At 39.5% G+C, this 21,209-nt stretch overlaps 1 protein-coding gene across 30 annotated transcripts in view; it reads right to left on the bottom strand.

The window, feature by feature from the left end:
* The window catches only part of UNC80 (unc-80 homolog, NALCN channel complex subunit), a 116,012-nt gene that overhangs the window by 73,867 nt on the left and 20,936 nt on the right, over positions 1–21,209 (bottom strand). For 14 of the 30 annotated variants that reach the window (XM_072121306.1, XM_072121311.1, XM_072121315.1 and 11 more), the window contains exons 18-23: positions 14,847–14,945; positions 11,650–11,900; positions 11,434–11,540; positions 8,716–8,775; positions 6,674–6,857; positions 2,836–3,008 (exon numbers count right to left, since the gene is read on the bottom strand). In XM_072121306.1, coding sequence (XP_071977407.1) covers positions 2,836–3,008; positions 6,674–6,857; positions 8,716–8,775; positions 11,434–11,540; positions 11,650–11,900; positions 14,847–14,945 — 874 coding nt within the window. The remainder of the gene's footprint in view (positions 1–2,835; positions 3,009–6,673; positions 6,858–8,715; positions 8,776–11,433; positions 11,541–11,649; positions 11,901–14,846; positions 14,946–21,209) is intronic. The other 16 variants (XM_072121325.1, XM_072121328.1, XM_072121335.1 and 13 more) reach the window with 7 other exon arrangements.

The following is a 21,209-nucleotide window of genomic DNA, read 5'->3' as shown; positions in this document are numbered from 1 at the left end:
ATTGTTTGTATACAGCGGTAGGCATGCAAGAATTTTTGTATCTAATTGGTCAAAGAGCTCACATTACCACACACAAAGCTAAAGAGGATAAAAAGCATTTTTGATGTGAAAATTATACATAAAACTGAATTTAAAGCTAGGGCTATACATTAAGAAGTAAACGGAAGATGGGGTGGTTTATGCAAAATTTTAAACAATTTAAATGTGAAATAATTCCAATTTACATGTTAAAACAGGGTACATGAAAAAAATCCTTCCTTTGCACCTGCCTTGGACCAGGTGCAGATTTGTGCCTAAAAGGTTACAAAATTATGCAAAAAAAGTGATAAATGAGTGAAAGGTCGCATGGAACATCTGGAAATTAAAGATACATAAGGCACTTCATTGGGTGCAGATCAAGGTGCACTTGAAAAGCAGCAGCAACAGTTGCAGTGAAAAGTCGCAATAACGACAAAAGTGAGACAATTAAACTAGCAGAAATAAAGATACTCCTTATCATGTGCAGATTATCATCCAATTGCCCTCCTCAATTCAGATCTTAACATCTGTGCGAAATTGTTAGCCAATAGATTAGGAGACTTGATACCCCGTCTGGTTCATAAAGATCAGATGGGATCTGTAAAATTTCACTAAGCTGGATATAATGCACGTCGCCTAGCTGACATCTTGGATGTGGTTCGGAAAAGTAAACAGAAAGCACTTCTTCTAAGCCTTGATGTCCAGAAGGCATTTTATTGCTGGCCATTTATGAGGTCCATTCTCCTACGGCCTTCCAAGGCCCTTTGCTTCAGGCCATAATGGGTTCGTAGTCTAGTCCTAGGGCAGAGGTCAGACTTCCCCAGAATATTTCCCTATATGCAACGGTAAGTGGCAAGGCTGTCCGTTCACCCCTTTCTGTATGCATTGAGGATTGAACCTTTGGCAGATCTTCTTTGTTCCAACCCTAATGATATGGGGGCCCCAGTAAGAAAAATTCAATTTAAGGTTTATTTATTCGCAGATGATGTCCAGATTTCTCTCACTGATATCCCGGGTAATCTTTGTAATCTTCATAATCTTTGGAATGATTATAGTAAGGTCTTGAACTGGTTGATATCAACCATTCCAAAACTGAACCTATAAATATACCAACTGTTGAATTGAAAGCTTTCAAGCCAACTTTCAATTACTCACTTCAAAATATTTTGCTATTCATATAACGCCAACATAAAGTTCTTTATACTTAGCTAATAATCCTTCCATGATTAGAGAAATTGGATCTCTCTTATGTAAATGGAAACCAATGCATATCTACTTGTTGAGTCGTATAGCACCCGTTAAAATCTCTATACTTTCTAAACTATCCAAGATAAGATGAAACTCTTGGCACCATCCGATAAAGTACAAGTGCTTCTCAGCTGCGTCTGGCAAGGACGTCACAGGAGTGGAGCAGCCCCTTTACAATATCCATGCTGCCGGCGGTGCTCAGCCGAAGATAAAGCCTTCACGAAATAATAAACGAGGAGAGGAAGAAGCAGCACTCACCTATGCGTGCAAAATCCTTTATTGAGGTGCGGTACAACAACAACTTTCTAAACTATTATACCTCTATGAAACTCTCCCAGTCTTTCTTTTGTCTGGAGAGGTGAACCCCATAGGATTTTGAAAACTGTATTAACAGCAGGATCTATGAGGGGTGGATGAGCTATGCCTGACTTTAAATTATATTAACTAGCCACACATTTAAGATATATAGCTTTGCAGTCCATATTATTTGCAATCTATAGGTGGACCAAACTAGAGAAGCTATGGTAGGCCCACTCTGCATATCCCTTCTGCTTCCCTATTCAATTTACTTGAGAAATTTTGGATTTGCTTTTATCTAGCCTCCCTGCATTCCCCACTCCCATTTTCTTCACCTCTAACCCACCTGATAGCATGGCCACAGGGGGGTTTTAAACCTTGGTTTCCTAAGTCCAAAATATGTTAGATCCATGTTCCCAGAAATTACTTACCTTCCCTAATATATTGGATACACACCCTTTACTTGCTAGTAGTCAGTTTAATAATCTTGCACACTCTGCACATTACTTGCAGTTTGCCGCAGTAATGGTAAATCTGGGCCTTTGTCTCTTCTCTTTTAGGCCCTTAACCAGCCCCAAACTGACCCTTTTTTGGGCAAGGGTGTATTTAGCCTCTATTTGTACTCTGCACAAAGAAAGTCAACTGAAAATATCTTACTTCGTATCATATAGTACCCGATTTGTTGCAACAGTTCTATCCGCAACAACTGAATAAATGCTGGAAATGTGGTGATAATAATAGCTTGTTATACCATATTGATCTACTGATCGGGGGTAAGATTTGTCCACTGTAGAGATCCCTTTAGACCCAGTGCTTTGTCTTCTAAATGAACACCAAGTTCTATTAGGGGCTCCAGTGCTAGGCGGCTTCTACTGGTCCTCCCTGCTGCAAAAAGTCTTAATGCATTATTTTGGTATCATTCTGTGCCACCGTCCATGATAGATTTATATGCCTGCATTAAAGATGTATGGACAAATTTAAGGAAATGTGGTCTTCTTGGGACACTGCTACAACATTAGGGTTGTCTACTATATTTTAAAATGTTTTCTTTATATATACTTACCACTGAGACTTACATAACAATTCACATTTTCTGATGGTGTTTACTGTATGGGGTTATTTTTGACTGTTTGTGAAATATATCAACTTTAAATAAAGTTAGGAAGAAAGAAGCAAAAAGAATTGGACATGCAAGGCTTTGGAAACTAATAATTTGCAAGTAAGTTGATAATTCAATCATCCACCGATATGTAAGTCTGGATTCTTGCTTACCAAATCTAAAGCAGCAGCCAAAATGGAGGCATCAGGTATAGTCCCAGGTTCACAGCAGTTAAGCAGGAACTGGAATCTTTTCATTCCTTGTCTTATTGCTCCTAAGTTGACTACATTTTTGCTTTTTCCAGATTCCTGATTAGTTGCACCATGGTCATCAAAGCTGTGACATCCTGAAGAAGGCAAAGGTAGGAGGAAAGAGGGGGAAAAGCACAAGATCTCACAAATAAAACAGTCATTTGAAACCCCAGTCCATTGGATTACCCCAGCGCTCTAATCTAATGTGTGGTCTGAAGCTCAGCGAACATGGTGATATCACCCACAACACCCAGCAAAATATGGGAACATGTACAGACAATGATCTTTCAAGGTATTCCACACACACCAGCATTAGACTTGTAGGCTACATGAATTAGAGAATCTTAATATATGTATATATTTTTTATATTGAAATTATATAATTGGTCATTTTTATTTAATTTCTTGTAAATCAGATTCACAGTGTGGAATATCTTAAGTCAATTAATACATTGGATTGGTTCAACAAGAAGCACAATTCATTTAACTTATGTTCTCTGATGTCTATTCACTAGGGAAAAAACTGTGTTGGGTTTATCTAATATGCTCATCAACATCATATCTGCACTAAATAACTGCTTCTGTTTGCTGACAGAATATAGCAGATGGATTACTTTTACAATAATATTTATCTTGAGAATTCATTGATAATTACATGAAGAGCTACAATATTTTTTTGGCTTATGTCCGTATAGTACATGTTAATAAGCTACTAATGTATTTTTTTCTGAAACAGAAGAAGCATTAAAAAGATTTACTGTTTACTGACAACATTGGCTTAAAAGGTTGTCACATAAAGACAACCTTTGCCACACGTTCTATTAGTAGGGCCCCTATGAGCCAGAAAGGAGACAAGTATCATACAAATCCTTCAACCCTAGACTTCTTTTCAGGATTGTAATACTAGGAGCTCAGGTATCAGTTGGATTTGGCCCAAATGTTTTGATAGAACATCAGCACTTTAAATGGGACATTGGTAGGAACCTTTATCAATTATGCTAGTTCCTGAGCTAAGTACATCTAGTCTTGAATGGCAAAATAGATTTGAACTATTTGTAGATGTTTTAGACTTGATAACTGTTGATTTTGGACTCAGAAGAGTTATATTGGTTTTTAAGTAGTTTTTCGTTTATAACAAGTCCTAATATATTACCGTATTGTTTTTTTCATTCACCTTCCTATTGTTCTCCAAATCCCAATGAGTACAATAACTGAAAGTTGTGTCACATTTATAAAATTCATTATTGTGCTTAAACATCCAGTATATGTTTTCCCTACTTCAGACCAAACTTACATAACTAGACACGTGTCTCAGAGCCTATACATTTTAATTGTTCAATATGGCTAATGGTAGTCTACTCATTGATTTAACTATAAAGCCTATTTACAATGCACACATATCCCAACAATAATGAGAATAGCAATGGAAATATCAAATATTATGGTTGGCTTACAACTAGGCTGAACACTGCATTGGAATCAGCTGGTTCATCTTGTTTCTTAAAATTTGGGTTTGATTTTTTACTTTTTTTGTTATCTCCTTTGCACAAACACCATAGGCATGATAGAAAAAAGAATGGCCAATAGAACAAATGTCCAGCAGATTACAACACTTCACAAAGCACAGCACCACAAGAGCAGAGAGACAGAGATGGAATGCAGCCAAAGGCATTGTCCTGAGGTCAGCTCCATCACAACCCTCGTCTGCCGAGCTCCCAGTGTCATCCACTGCTTTATAGCTGACGACAATGACACCAAGGGCATGTCACTGGCAGTGTACCCAGAGCCGAATCAACAATCTTCATCTTTACTTAAAGGGGGTACACAGCAGATTGTTCAGTCCTTATCCTCTGCAAACTAAATTTGTCCATGCTTTTTGCAAATATAAATTAAACTAGTGCCATCCAACACCACTAGCTGGTATTGAAAACATTCATTAGACATTGATAATAGACTAATCGAGCCCCGTAAACCCATACAGTTCATTAAACTTTAATAGTGCTGATGCAAAAAGGACAGTGTCTTATTTGGAAATGGTTATGCAAATGCTGATCATGCAAACACAGAAGAAAATAGATAATTGAAACAAGGTATCTGGGTGGGATTTTCATCTCATTCGATGCTCTGAAGTATTAACAAAAATATACTTCTAGAAAATATAAAACTCAAAAAGAAGAGTATGACTTGTGAGTCCATTGCACATGGAATAGGTTTTTAATGTCATTTTGGAAATATGGACTCCAAATTTTAGGTAAAAAGAGGTGCAGCTGGTACAAAGGAAGCATGCCGTGAAATGGAAGGGGTTATGTGATGGATGTTACATGCTCTTTAGTAAAACCCAATTGTGCTTTTTTTAATATTATCACATACAGTGGAGGCAGTCATTTTAGATTACTACTGCTGGTTTATCTAGACCTCAGAAATATATATATATTTTGCTCACAGGTGGACACATAGATGAACTTCCATCAAGAATATTTTGCAGTGTGATTGCCTGAAAACTGCAGCATTTAACTCCTGCGTTGTATTTGTATTGCAAAGGTTGATGTATGATTAAAATAAGTAACTAAACGTTTTAAAATATTCAGCACAGGTGATTCTGTTCTACATGTGGCATGTGGATGAAATATGTACATGCCATCCGGTTAAGTGTTCCCCAAATTCACTGAACAGTCAACTGTAAGGAATTTGTTATCCCACTGCTAATTAAGTAATATATGTACAGGGCCGGCGCTGGCACTTGGCATACCTGGGCCCGGGCCCAGAGCTGCTGGTGGAGCCCACATAAGGGAGTGGGGGGCTGCATATAAAATAACCATGAGGGGGCTGTATATAAGATAATCAGGTGGGTGCTATTTGGTATGCTAAGTTATATTTTAGGGATCAAAAGACTGCCTTAATTTCTGATTTTTAATGCCGCCATGCCGCCACGTGAGTTCACGGCAAAGGGGCCCACTGAGGCTCTGCCTCCCAGGGGCTTACTGAGAACTGGATCTGACCCTGTACATATAGTAAGCACTGTTAGTAAAACATGTGGCTGCTACTACACGAGGAAACTGCATCGGCACTATAGGGGGCTTTGAAGGCTGTGCTATAAGGACCCTAAGGGTAAATGTAGATGGAGCAGTTGCCACTTACAGCCAAAACCCACATCTGTATGTGAAGGCCGACATTCACATGATTTTGAACGTAACATGCAAAATAACGCAAGCACTGGGTACAGGATTGTGGATCTATTAGTTCTTACTCTAATTGTGAATTGCAATTGCATGTATGTGTATGTCCTTTGCCTCTGTATATGTGTGCTGACTTGAGCTTCCCCAATATATTATGGAATGCAGTATATGTGCAGTATATCAGTGTATAAGCCTGTAGTGTATGTAGTATTCAGAATATATACATTTCTCATGACTAGATAAACCAGTCAAGAATGACCACCTGCACTATATGGAGGTAAATATAGTTGCATTTCAAACCAAGTCTTTAGCTCATCCTTAATTGTCTAAGTTTATGAAGAGTTGGGGAAAAAAAAAGAAAAGTAAAAGGAGAGATGAATGTAATGGATAAGTCACTGTTGAGTTGGATAGGAATATTATGAGAAATAGGAATTGTTATGGGTTATGTTTTGCTAAAGAAAGAGGTTGCAGTGAACTATTCAAGAATCCGCTGCAAGTCGCCTCATCAGCAAAAGTGTTAAAAATCAATGAAAGAAGGTAAAATAATTGCAAAGGAACAGAAAAAGAGAACCCTGATATCTAACCATCTTTTTCTTCTGTGTGATGAAGCTTGGATGTATTCCTTCTGCTTGAGCGCCATTTACCAAGACGCTTGAAAAAATTCTCTTCTTCGTCTCTGCCGCCATCCATCCCTGATCCTGGGCCGGCTTCTGACAACTTTACTGCGCTTGTAAATTTCACCTTCATCAATGAGAAATATGAGAATTTCTGTGTGATCAGGTGAACAGAGAAATAACAGTTAAAGTGCTTAAAGTTTGTGTGTGTTCTACAGACGAGGACACATAACACACATAACAACAGACAAAATACCATATAAATATACCATATAAATGTGTTCCACTTATATGTCTACATGTAATTGGAAAATGGTGCTCATACATATTAAAACTTTTACATTAAAGTTTTTCTTCATTTAAGGGGTATTCCAGGATTTTTTTGATGGGTGATTATTTTCAGATAGGTGGCTGTCTGACATCTGACATCCCCAGCTATTAGCTATACAAATTACTGCAGAATTTGGATAAGTCCGATGGCATCTACACATTCTACCAATCATATCACCATTCATTGTACAGTGGTTTTGTTTGGTATTGCAGCTCAGCCCAATTTGGTTGAACTACAAAGAGGCTGTGTGCGATATGGACATGTGAAGCTGATTGTTGTGGGTGCCAGGTGTCAGATCCACAGCTTTCTAATATTGGTGACCTATCCTATTCAAAAAATAGTCCTTGAATACCCTTTAAGTGTACAATATGCTTTTGCATTTAATTGTAAATTTATAGATTTATTTATGAGGCCAAAGAATTTTAGGTGCTGACCAAACTGCAAAAGAAACACCTTAAAAAACAAATAAAAAATAACTAGAAAATAAAAAAATAACAAAAACAGTACTGGTCACTGTGAAATTTGAGTCTGGCCATGTCTATAGTCATGTTCATTTACTCAAAAAGATACAGTATAACAGTAACAACATTTTTAAAGGGGTTGAAAACAGATACAGTCATATCAGTAAAATAAAATTGCTTTCTTCATGCAAACCACTAGATTATGTATTTCAGTATACCAGTATTTCAAAGCATAAGATTAAAGCATGTGCATAAACTATTTGAACAGTTCAGAGCTCTGACACTAATTTGAGTAGCTCTGTCTGCCTCTAACAGAGCAGGAAATCACAGCATGAGATCAGGAGCCAGTGCACTTTCTTTCAGCTTGACTCATTTATGAGGGAACTCTGCTGGACATTACATTTATGGGGGGACTCTGCTAGACATTACATTTATGGGGGGAATCTGTTAGACATTACATTTATGGGGGGACTCTGCTAGACATTACATTTATGGGGGGAATCTGCTAGACATTACATTTATGGGGGGGACTCTGCTAAACATTACATTTAATGGGGGGACTCTGCTAGACATTACATTTATGGGGGGACTCTGCTAGACATTACATTTATGGGGGGGATCTGCTAGACATTACATTTATGGGGGGACTCTGCTAGACATTACATTTAATAGGGGGACTCTGCTAGACATTACATTTATGGGGGGAATCTGCTAGACATTACATTTATGGGGGGAATCTGCTAGACATTACATTTAATAGGGGGACTCTGCTAGACATAACATTTATGGGGGGAATCTGCTAGACATTACATTTAAGGGGGACCTCTACTGGTAATATACTCAGGTCGGTTATTAATATACGGTAGTCCTTAACAATCAAGATCTATTTTCTTTATGAACCGAGTTACTTTGAGTGATGAGCTTAGCACTCAGCCAGAGTCTATACAACCTGTGATCAAAAGTGGCGTCCTTCTTAGAGAGTACAAATATGCAAGTTTTCATAGTAATAAGACTGTATAAACTTGATATGTAATATTGTTTCTGCTTACAACCCCTTCAAATAAAGACTATTTTCCATGTGCAATAAATAAAGCATAACAATGTTACCAACATGTGAACCTAAGACACAGCAATGTGCACTATATAACATCAATTTCTATTCATGTCAATCTACAAATATGCTTGCAGGTTGTGTTAGCTCTTTATGGTAAGCTATTTACCTTTTTATCTGTCTCCCCCATCTCCTGTGCTGGCAAGCTCTTCCTAAAGCCAGCGGCATTCTATGCAAACGAGAAGGAGGAGACAGGTTCAGAAGGCATTCTAGTAATTTAATGAAAATAGATGAATCATGTTACACCCCCCCAGCCCCAGCACAAGACATCTCCAGTTTGCCAACATTTTTCATGAGTAATAATTACAGAAAAAGTGCTATAGTAGGATGCAGTTGGGTTGCATCAAATATTATCCACTAAATCAGTGATGGCCAACCTATGACATGCGTGTCAGTGCTGACACGCATGGCCATTTTCATTGACACACGGCCGCCAGAGAGTTAGGTTTCATCCTCGGCTCCTACACAGCCAGGTGCAGTAGCCGGGAGGCTGAGAGATTGTCCAGCACATTGTAGTAAATAGATGATGTGGAAAATCCCCATATACCCATGTACTGTAGTATGGCAGTACATGGTAGGATCAATCACACAACCTAGGATTAAAGTACCCTAGAAGTTAAATAATTATACATATTTGTTATTTAAACAATAAATATCACAAAATTTTGTTTTTTTTGTCAAGGTGACACACCACCTGAGTTATGCTCGGTTTTTTGGCGAATTTTGACACACCAAGCTCAAAAGGTTGTCCATCACTGCACTAAATGAAAACCAACCAGGGTGACATTTTTTAAATCCAATTGTCACAGAGACAAAAAAAATGTATCTGGAGTTACAATTACAAAATATACAGTTCCGACTTACATACAAATTCAACTGAAGAACAAACCTACAGAGCCTATCCTGTACGTAACCCGGGGACTGCCTGTAGCTCACTGCTACAAATAAGTCTCCTACAGAACAGAACATTATCTGACTTTTTTATTGCTATTTTCTCAGGCCTATACCATTTCTATTGTACCCATACCGCAGCTTATGCAAAATCATGTTATATTTATGAAAATTTGGAGTATGTTAGACTTACTGATCACTGCAATACTTTACAGCAACCATGGGGTTAAAAGAACTCTGACCCAAAGTAGTCACTAACCGTTCTAAAAAATTTCTCGAACATGCGCTATGACCAATGCAGAAATCATTCTGCAAGTATAAGGGATAGGGGAGTAAGGACAAGCCAGGGCCGGTTCTAGACAAAGTGGGGCCCTGGGCAAAACTAAAAGTGGGGCCCCAAAATAAAACTATTTTATGACCAATCACAGTCAGCAAGAGGCTCCCTTTAGTATGGTAAAACAATCTGTGATATGGGAGGATTTTATAGGAGATAGATAGGAGATTGATGTGCAGCACCGTGGCTCGGTGGTTAGCACTACAGCCTTGCAGCACTGGTCAACATCTGCAAAGAGTTTGTATGTTCTCTCTGTGTTTGCGTGGGTTTCCTCCGGGTCCTCCAGTTTCCTCCCACACTCCAAAAAATGAATGGTAGGTTGAATAGATTGTGAGCCCCATTAGGGACAGGGACTGATGTGACAAGCTCTGTGCAGCGCTGCGTAATCTGTGTGCGCTATATAAATAAATAATTATTTATTATTTCTGTGTCTAGAGATTTCTAGACACAGAATATAAAGTAGATGATATGAGAGATAAATACAGTAGAAGAGAAATAGACGATTGATAAATAGAGAAAAAGTGAGATTTATAAATGGTTAGATTATAGGAGATAGATAACAAGACACATGGATATATAGACAGGAGATGTTGCATTAGTGCCGGAGCAATTTTTACAATTTTGACGTTTAAAAATAAAATCAAAATTACAGCAAAATTCATGCAATTTTGATTCAAACTGAGACTTTTTATAAAAAATCCTTAAAATTTTACTTTGATGGCAAAAAATTTACTCCAAACAGAAAATATTTAATTTCACATCTCCTAAATGTAATAAATGAACATGTGTAGAGTTCACAAATGTGCAATATTCATATGTTCACATAAATAAATCCACAAAATATCACTAAAACTGTAATAACTAGATATCTGCTTATGAAATAAAAGGCAATAAGAGAGAATGTGTGCTCTTAGATAGTTCTACACAGAGAAGGGTTAAAAACATGAATATTAGTTGATATTATCCCTTCTCAAAATGTAGCAACATATAAAGTGAATATTTCCATTATCTGTGAGGTGCAGCAGCTCCTGAGTCCAGCAAATTCTCCCTGCAGCCTGATGGAGGGGGGCACACTTTGGGGGGCTGTATCTTTGGCTCTGTGACACATAGAACCTCACTTCTTTCTTCCTATGAAAGAAGAGAATCTCTCCTTTCATATGAATCTAAATTTATGTTTCTAAGTTTCAGGAAAACTGAGATATTAACTGTTAAACTGCCATCGGGAGTGATTTTTATATATAAAAATGGCACCTGATATTCTCACTTTAAACCTGAATATCTCTGGATCCATAGCACCTAGAAACAAAATTCAAGAATCATTTGAAAGAAGAGATTCTCCCCTTTCAGGGGACCCTGGGCAATTGCCCACTTTGCCTACCCATAGCGCCGGCCCTGGGACAAGCACATATCGACAATAATGGATACCGGCTGTGTAGCGGTAACATTCATTTTAATCCTGATTGTGATGGAAATGAGATGATTGTTGAAATGAATCTTGTATAACAACACAATCAGGCTATTAGTGTCTCAGTAGGTAAAATTAAAACAGCAAAAAAAAATATTTTCAAAATAAGGCAACATGGAAAATTTATCAAAACTTACCTTAGAACTTTGTCTGATGAATGATAAACGATCCACAGAGCTGATGTCCAGAAGATCTTCAACACCATCCGTGAGGCCAGAGAGGGATGAACGTTTCAACCAATTGCCTGGGGCAACAAATGAAAATAAAACTTGACTAGTATATATATATTCATACTACAATATACAAAATGAAAATGTTTTCTTCATGGTTTCCATAGGGTTATCATCACCAACCTAGAGGAAGTTTTAGCTTTTTGCGCAGTGATATCCGACGAGATCTGGACCTTGAGCGCTTCTCGTTGGTGTTACCAGAATGAGCTGTGGTGCATTCTGAAGTGTCTGGTTCTGACTGACTACTAGTGTCACTCGCAGCGCTCTGTGACTTGAAGACCTTACGCCAAAAATCTTTACGACCTAATCCTGCACCTTGCATTTGCTCATCACTTCGAGACAGATCTGGGTGGACATTTAAATTATCGGCATTGCTGTGGAACAGAAAAACGAAAGGAAAATGAGTCATTCCCAGAGAAAATACGTTGGTCTAGTTACATGTTACACTATAACAACAATAAAATGTAGCGAAAATAATATATTTACCACTCAAAGTACCAAAGGGCAATTGTGTTCAGTTGGAGTAATTATTATGATATCAATATGTGTTCTGTATATTAAAGATAATCTTCCACCAGAATCAAGGATTGTAAACCAAGCACACTTACATGCCGGCCTGTGTCCCCTTTGGCAGGACCTTTTTTTAGCTCTTTATGCCCTTGTTTTTTGGTTATTTTTTCATGAATTTAAAAATTATGCAAATGTGTCTGAGGGGCTCCGGGCTCAATTAGCAGCTATGGAGCCTGGAGCTCCTCAGGCTCATTTGCATAATTTTTAAACCCTTTTTATTTTTTAAAAAACAAGGGCATAAGAAGCTTAAAAAAGAGAAGGCCCTGGCCACGTACCAGCATATACATGCTCTTGATTTACAATCTTTGAACCTGGTGGTAGATTACTACTCTTAAATCTAAAGCATGAAGAAAGGGCAAGTAAAGAAGTCAGCCTTGTAGCAGCCAATGGGAAAAAGCCATGAAAACATTGTTCAGCCCAGAAGGAGGAAGGCATAGTAAGCTGTTAGTAGAGGAGAGCAGTGTAGTTACTATGGTGTAAAGTTATTACAGTTTTAAAATGAATCAGTTTTATACCCCAGCCCAAATGTATATTGTTTAAACATGAGCAGTAAAAAAGTAAGGAGATGCAAAAATGTAACACAGTGTTGGATGATGCAGATTTGGGTGCATCTTGGTAGACACTTTGGGGTACATTCATCATACACTGACATGACATAAGCCTTCCCCATCTGCTGTCCCCTCAGCCGTGTGTACTGGCGTAATATTCTATGCCAGGTCCTGCCTGGTGTACAATTCTGCTATTACCTGTGACCACTCAAACCTGAATGGACGCAGGCTACACCGATTGCGAAGGCATGTGGCAGGAACATCCCCCGCCAGCACACTCTGCCACTGGGTGCACCCCCTTCTAACTCCTCCATGCCCACTTGGCATGAAGGTGACATTAAGTGGAGAAATAATTGCAATTGCTGGCTGTCCTCAAGGAATTGCATAGGGGTGGCTTAGTGGTTAGCACTACAGCCTTGCAGCGCTTGGGACCTGGGTTCAAGCCCCAGGGTCAACATCTGCAAAGAGTTTGTATGTTCTCTTTGTGTTTGCGTGGGTTTCCTCCCACACTCCAAAACATACTGGTAGGCTTATTAGATTGTGACCCCCTTGGGGACAGGGACAGATTTGGCAAGCTCTATGCAGCGCTGCGTAATCTGTGTGCGCTATATAAATAAAGGAATTATTAATTGCAATTTTTCAGGCCTTGTACGCCAGAAAACTGGTTTACATTCCCCTTTATTTCATCTTTTGGTTGCTTTCATGCGATGGGTATTTTGTGCCATAATTATTCTGTACATGATTAGTAAATTTGGCATATTTAAGAAATCTGCTTTGCCCTTTTCTAAACATTCTAAACATCTAAACATCTTAGCAAAATTCAAGAAGTTTCACATAAGTTCACTATAAAAAATATTGTTTTTGAAGGATTCAACTTCAACTTTCAAAGCATGAAGAAAATAGAAACTTCCTAACAACTTGGGGCACCAGTCAGGATGGATGTAAGATGGGTTTAAGAAAGACAAATATCCTAGTAACACAACAACTCTAAACCTAAATTAACTTGATGCAAGAATAATTTTAAAACAGTAATGGACAAATTATAGAAAAATCTACCATCAAAGGCACTTATAATGAACCAGGCACTGTGACTGTGGTAATCTCCACATTCGCCTTTTTCTAAAATCAACTGGCTTCATAGGCTGCTACATTGTGCAGGAACACTTCCCCTTCCCACTGGGGGGAAATACTGAGGAACCAATGGGAAACAGTGTAGCAGCCTGTGAAGCTACAATATGGAGGAGCTCTGGGAACCATTTTGACTCAGTAGAATAATTTTAAAACTTGATAATATTTTGTCACAGTACAAAATGTCAAATCCTCCAGAAAAGGATCCTCCAGAAAATGTGTTATTTGTGATGATCATTCTCTGCATCTGCCTAGAGCTCTGGTAAACCCTTATTTGTGATATTGATTCTCTGCAGCTGCCTGGACCATTTCAGATGATAGTAGTAAATAATCATAACAGTAATAAATACCATACCATCAATTAAAAGTCTAATTTGTCCTCAAATTAGCATTTTTTTCTGTTCAGTGAATCATACATGTGTCTAAATCTGGTGTAAACTAAAGTATAAAACTGGACAAAGTCAACTGCCAAGCATCTTTATAGGATGTAACAAATAATGTACCTCTTTGGGAAAGAGATATGCCAAATTACTATTTCAATTTTAACAAAATATGTATGAGTAGACCCGCTCCTAATAGTACAGAGTAGTACAGCTCCTATTACAGAATTTGCATCAGGGGCCAGGAGTTTTAAGTTTCTCCCCAGGTTGTGTCACATACAACAGATAGAGGAATTATCTAGACAATAAAATATCTGTCAACAGAACACACTGGGGGTCATTTATTATTGACTTTGTGCCATTTTTTGGGTAGCCACGTTCTATTGTTGCTGAGCCATGTGCGCCATGTTTATTTGATGTTGGCATCACAATATAACTTCTTTTCCAACACTCAGACTTTTTTCTTTTTTTTTCTTCTACTCAATTTTGGTGCAATTTTCAGTACAAAATGACACCAACAATTAGACCAACAAACAGCAAGTCTACCAAGTTCCATAAGCCCTTGCAACACAATCTAAAATCACAGTCTAATAAACCACACAATTTGTGCACCAAAAAAAACGGATATTGTGACGCATAATAATAAATTTCCCCCACTGTGTACATAAAGATTTTGTAATATTTGCCTACTTACTGCTCTGGAGTCTGTGGGGGGTGGCTAGAGATGTAACTTCGGCACTCCTCGGGCGCATAGGATACTCGGCCCTTTTCAGGAGCGCTCCCTTCTTCTGGTCTAGTATACAGCCGGGCCAACCAGAGGAAAGAAAAAGTCAACCAGTGCCCGGCTCCCTTTTAAGCTAACTAAAAACATCTTGGAACTGTTATCATTACAAAATACTAAAAATGAATCCTGGTACCCAATATATAATATATAAATATATATAAGCAAGAGCAAGCAGTGAAATGGAAGAGCATGGGTGGAATAAAAATCAGCGCTGTAGCTTTACAACTGCTTTAGCCAAGCAAATAGCACAAGTACAGTATATTAAAGCTCATTCTAACGCTGAATGCCCAGTAACCACATACAAGCAAATCATAGGATGCACACTAAAGTTTATACCAATATTCTAACAGTTTCATTATGAATTAACACAGTTCACAAAATTTTGTTTGTGATGACATGTATCTATGAGCTGTTTCTTATATTTGTTATCCATGGCCACCTTCCTTCTAAAATCAACTTTTAAAATTATACTAATGATCCTGAAGGGTTCCTGGGAGCGTTACCAGATACCCTAATTGCTACAAATTCACAGGCTGTTTTAGTGTGCAAGGAGCGCTTCTACCCTTTCCATAGTGGGCTGAACCCTCCTCTGCTGCCACGAGATTACGGTAAATCAGGAAGAGGGATAAGTACTGAGGGAGCAGAGGGGGAGACAGTGTAACATCCTGTGAAGCTGCAGCATGGAGGGGTCCGGTAATACTCTTAGGAGCAGAGAGCCAAGACCGTCTCTGGTGTGCTCCTTGCCAAAATAAAACTCCACTTTGCCCAGCTTTTGGAGCTTCTTTTTGCCCTGTATCTCATCATGGGTGGCTGGGACATCGGTACCTAGTCGCAGGTGAGATTGCACAGCGTGCAAAGATCAGGCAGCTATTCAGCTTGGCAGCCAAGCCACGCCCCCTAGTAGTTATATTCTTGTACATAGGGGGCAGTATTATAGTAGTTATATTCTTGTACATAAGGGGCAGTATTATAGTAGTTATATTCTAGTACATAGGGAGCAGTATTATAGTAGTTATGTTCTTGTACATAGGGAGCAGTATTATAGTAGTTATATTCTTGTACATAGGGGCAGTATTATAGTAGTTATATTCTTGTACATTAGGGGGCAGTATTATAGTAGTTATATTCTTGTACATAGGGAGCAGTATTATAGTAGTTATATTCTTGTACATAGGGGCAGTATTATAGTAGTTATATTCTTGTACATTAGGGGGCAGTATTATAGTAGTTATATTCTTGTACACAGGGGGCAGTATTATAGTAGTTATATTCTTGTACACGGGGGGCAGTGTTATAGTAGATATATTCTTGTACATAGGGGACAGTATTATAGTATTATATTCTTGTACACAGGGGGCAGAATTATAGTATTATATTCTTGTACACAGGGGGCAGTATTATAGTAGTTATATTCTTGTACACAGGGGGCAGTGTTATAGTAGTTATATTCTTGTACATAGGGGGCATATTATAGTAGTTATATTATTGTACACAGGGGGGTAGTATTATAGCATTGATATTCTTGTACATAGGCTGAATTATAATAATATATTTCACTTAGGGGCAGTATTATAGTAGTTACATTCTTGTTTATCGGAGGAGGTATTGTAGTGCTTTTTTTGTATATATAAAGCAGTATTAAGATGTGTTCTTTTAAAAAAGAAGCATTATTCCTGTACAAGGGAGGCAGTATGAGTCTGCAACACCCCTGCCGACGTATAGGCAAAGGAGTGCTTGCGAATAAGGCCCTCTACCTGTAGGATCCCTCTAGATGAGTCTGATCAACTCAATTTTAGGGTAATGCAGTCATTGTAAGGTAATTAGCAGCTGTAGATACTGGCAGGCAAGGGTTAAGCTTTCTAAAGTTATTGTCCAATTGTATTCCTTCATGTGAACTGGACTGGAGTGTGATTGGAGAGTGAGCACCACCTGGCCAGGGTTTAACAAAAATCCTTGACAGGAAAGGTCAAGTGGTCTTTCCAGCAAGCTCTCTTACAAGAGAGACCTTAGAGCACACACTCTTACCACAGGCATCTTAGGCCTCAGCTCTCACTACAGAGCACAGATTGTAAGTGACGAGAGAGATAGTGTGACGCACACCTTCAGTGCTACACACAGAACACCCAGGACAAAGCTGCAGCTTCCATATCTGGACACAGCTACCTCCCAGCCTGCACCTACTACCAGGCTGGTGAATCTACTCCTGAGGATCACTCTCCATGTCCACTTCATTAATCCGGAATCTCCAACAATCCGGCATCTGTAAGAAGATTGTTTGGCACGTTGCCTGCAGTTGTTCGAATAAAGAGCCGTTTTGCACAATGTTGCCTCCGTCTGTTCCCTGGATACGTCTGTAACACCAAGTGCCCCCAACCGTTACCCAGGGACTCCTACTACAGACATTAAAGGGGTTGCCCCAGGGAGATTCAGTACATCAGCCTCTCCCTCTACATTTTCTTGCATATACCACCTGCTGGAGACCTGCCAGGCTGTAGGACAGCCCTCCGGTCCCCATACCAAGCACCATGACACCAGCGTGCCTAGGCTGCAACCGTCAGCCACTTTGTTATTCTGGGCCTCCAGGCCCCAAGAAAAGGCTATGCACAGGTGGGGGATGTGCTGGGTCTCTTAACTGTAATAAATTATCAGAGGTGCAGGGTCTCATAGTTACAGTCCCATATTATCAGAAGTGCAGGGTCTCATAGCTGTAGTCACATATTATCAGAGGTGCAGGGTCTCATAGCTGTAGTCACATATTATCAGAGGTGCAGGGTCTCATAGCTACAGTCACATATTATCAGAGGTGCAGGGTCTCATAGCTGTAGTCACATATGAGAAGTGCGGGGTCTCATAGCTACAGTCACATATTATCAGAGGTGCAGGGTCTCATAGCTGTAGTCACATATCAGAGGTGCGGGGTCTCATAGCTGTAGTCACATATTATCAGAGGTGCAGGGTCTCATAGCTGTAGTGACATATGAGAAGTGTGGGGTCTCATAGCTGTAGTCACATATTATCAGAGGTGCAGGGTCTCATAGCTGTAGTCATATATGAGAAGTGCAGGGTCTCATAGCTACAGTTGCATATTATCAGAGGTGCAGGGTCTCATAGCTGTAGTCACATATTATCAGAGGTGCAGGGTCTCATAGCTACAGTCACATATTATCAGAGGTGCGGGGTCTCATAGCTGTAGTCACATATTATCAGAGGTGCAGGGTCTCATAGCTACAGTCACATATTATCAGAGGTGCAGGGTCTCATAGCTGTAGTCACATATGAGAAGTGCGGGGTCTCACAGCTACAGTCACATATTATCAGAGGTGCGGGGTCTCATAGCTGTAGTCACATAATATCAGAGGTGCGGGGTCTCATAGCTGTAGTCACATAATATCAGAGGTGGATATCATACATGTCAAGATTTAAGGTGCAGTCAGGTACATACGTCCCCCATAGTCGGCAGTGGCTGCATGGAGTGATAAGGTGCCGCACTCGCCCAGCACTCTACCAATTCGTGCACGGGGAAAAGATAGGGTGAATCCTATCCACCATGTTGCTGCATTTTCCCGTGTAAGTGAAGTTGGCAAATAATGGATGACTAATGACACCCAATATCCTTTTCTACTTACATACACAAAGTATGAAGTTTATTAGAAAGGATTTGGAATAAATCTGTGGTGAAAATTCACAAAACCTGCATCTCTACCTGGAAATACAACTGCATGTGTAGTTTCCTAAAAAATTATGCGGAGAGAGCTTCATCTGTGGAAAAGCCCCGTCCCAAGCAGGACTTCAAGTAATCTGGACTTTTCAGATGGCATTTAGAAGGCAGACATCTGTACCGATCAGCTGTTGTTTTATGTTGAAAAATAAGGCCACTGATAAGATATATAACAATGGCTCTATCGATTTTTGTTCATTTTTTTCTTAAAATGGCCATTTATGCTGCAAAATAGCAAAACCATAACATTAAAACTAGCCATGGATAACATCCAATAAGCGCTTATTCTCCCTTTCCCCCCTTTGACCTGACATTTGGCCTATGGATTGGCAGCAAGTGCAGTGAGAGCTGGCATTGAAGGGGTAGGATGGAAAAGGGAGCCATGTTGGTGTTTAAAAATAATAAGAGGAGAGCTATAACAGGGGGTAAGAAATCAAGTTACTTTGAAGACAAAATTTTGTGGATACCATTTGAGGGGCATGACCACTTTGAAATTCAAAGGTCACCGTGAAAGCTGGTCTCGATTCTCATATGATCATGTGGTACCAAACATAAAATGATGTGTCCTTTCATTATTCTAAGAACATGGGGATGACTGTACTACAAATTGTCCCATAATATCCTGATGTAAAAGATCCATGCATATAGCTTTGCCAGGAACATACACTTTACAGGCTGATGTATTTTGCTGACAGGCTTGCAGGGTAGTGGGGGGAATTTTATAGGTACACTTTTATTTATAATAACTACAAAATTATTAAAATCAGAATGTTAAATATTATTTAGTTCCTACCTAAAAGCACTGAAAAGCATAGATGAGTTATGTCAGGCGGAGAGTGAACTATGTGTACAGCTGCCATAGAGCATGCAGCTACAGTAAAATGACAACCTTCTGATAGCTTTACACACACAAAAGCATATTCAAGCAGTCCCCTACTTAAGAACACCCCACTTACAGACGACCCGTAGTTACAAACGGACCTCTGGTAATTGTTAATTTACTGTACTTCAGCCTTAGGCTACAATGATCAGCTGTAACAGTTATTAAAGGCGTCTGCAATAAAGCTTTATTGATAATCCTGGTTCTGATGACAATCCAACATTTTTAAAATCCAATTGTCACAGAGGCCAAAAAAAATTTGGCTGGGGTTACAATTATTAAGTATACAGTTCCGACTTACATACAAATTCAACTTAAGAACAAACCTACAGAACCTATCTTGTACGTAACCCAAGGACTGCCTGTATATAAAGAGAGTGAGAGATACAAAACTCAGTACAGAGAGGCAGATGTTGCTACAACACTGCTATACCAGACCCCTAATGTATAAGCAATTATAACAACCTACATGTCTTATTTTCCTAAAAGCAATGTAACAGAGAATACATTTTAAGATGGCACCGGCATCGTGGACCGCACCTAAAACTTCAAGGCTGAGGAATTCCAGGAATTCCCTATGGTGACGGGAGCGTGCGACAGCAGAAAACTCTCAAGAGACTACATGATCTGGGAAGCCTGATATGTTATGCTTTGTACACTCCTCCTCTTTTACTTTTTTTCCTATTTTTCTATATAGACTTGTGAAACCAAATAAACTTGCTGAATTACCTGGCCCAAGTAGCATGAGTGAGACTTTAATCAGCAGTTGTCTGAGTCATTCCTTACAATGTGCACACATGCTTTAACTAATATGAAACACGCGACCAACACACACTAAAAGCGGATAAATAAATCATAAATCCTCCCTTAACAGCAGCAGCACACACACCATGGAGAGTAGTGGTGTGACATTGCCATTTTTTTGCAATTAATTAAAAAACTGCAAGTAATGAATATGGCTACACACTGGGGCAGATTTACTTACCCGGTCCATTCGCGATCCAGCGGCGCGTTCTCTGCGCTGGATTCGGGTCCGGACGGGATTTATTAAGGCAGTTCCTCCGACGTCCACCAGGTGGCGCTGCTGCGCTGAAGTTCCCTGGAACGCACTGGAATACACCGAGCCAGGCTGAGTGAAGGTAAGTGCAAGCTCCGCGACACATTTTTTGTTTTAAATGCGGCGGTTTTTCCGAATCCATCGGGTTTTCGTTCGGCCACGCCCCCCCATTTCCGTCGCGTGCATGCCAGCGCCGATGCGCCACAATCCGATCGCGTGCGCCAAAATCCCGGGACAATTGAGGGGAAAAAGGCGCAAATCGGAAATATTCGGGTAACACGTCGGGAAAACGCGAATCGGGCCCTTAGTAAATGACCCCCACTGTGTTGCATTAGCAGTGATTCTATGTTTAAGCCACCATTCTGAGTGGTGGAAAAAGGCCCTTTGCAATTTTTCTGTCACTTTTTTCTGCCAAAAAATAAATATTTAACAACCCCCTAATTCCTGTTTTTAATTCTGCCCCTGGTACTTTTCAAAACCCCCTTGTAGAGGGGAGGAGGAGACAACAGCATCAAGCGTAATAGCAACATGAATACATCCTGTGTGGTGAGAAACACATGAGTGAGCTGCAACATCAGCTAATATTAAAAGTGGCGCTGCAACAAAAACCAAAACTCA

This window comes from Engystomops pustulosus, chromosome 8, assembly GCF_040894005.1.
Source record: "Engystomops pustulosus chromosome 8, aEngPut4.maternal, whole genome shotgun sequence".
Classification (NCBI taxonomy): domain Eukaryota; kingdom Metazoa; phylum Chordata; class Amphibia; order Anura; family Leptodactylidae; genus Engystomops; species Engystomops pustulosus.
Note: the sequence above shows the minus strand (reverse complement) of the source record. Positions and strands in the feature narration are given on the sequence as shown.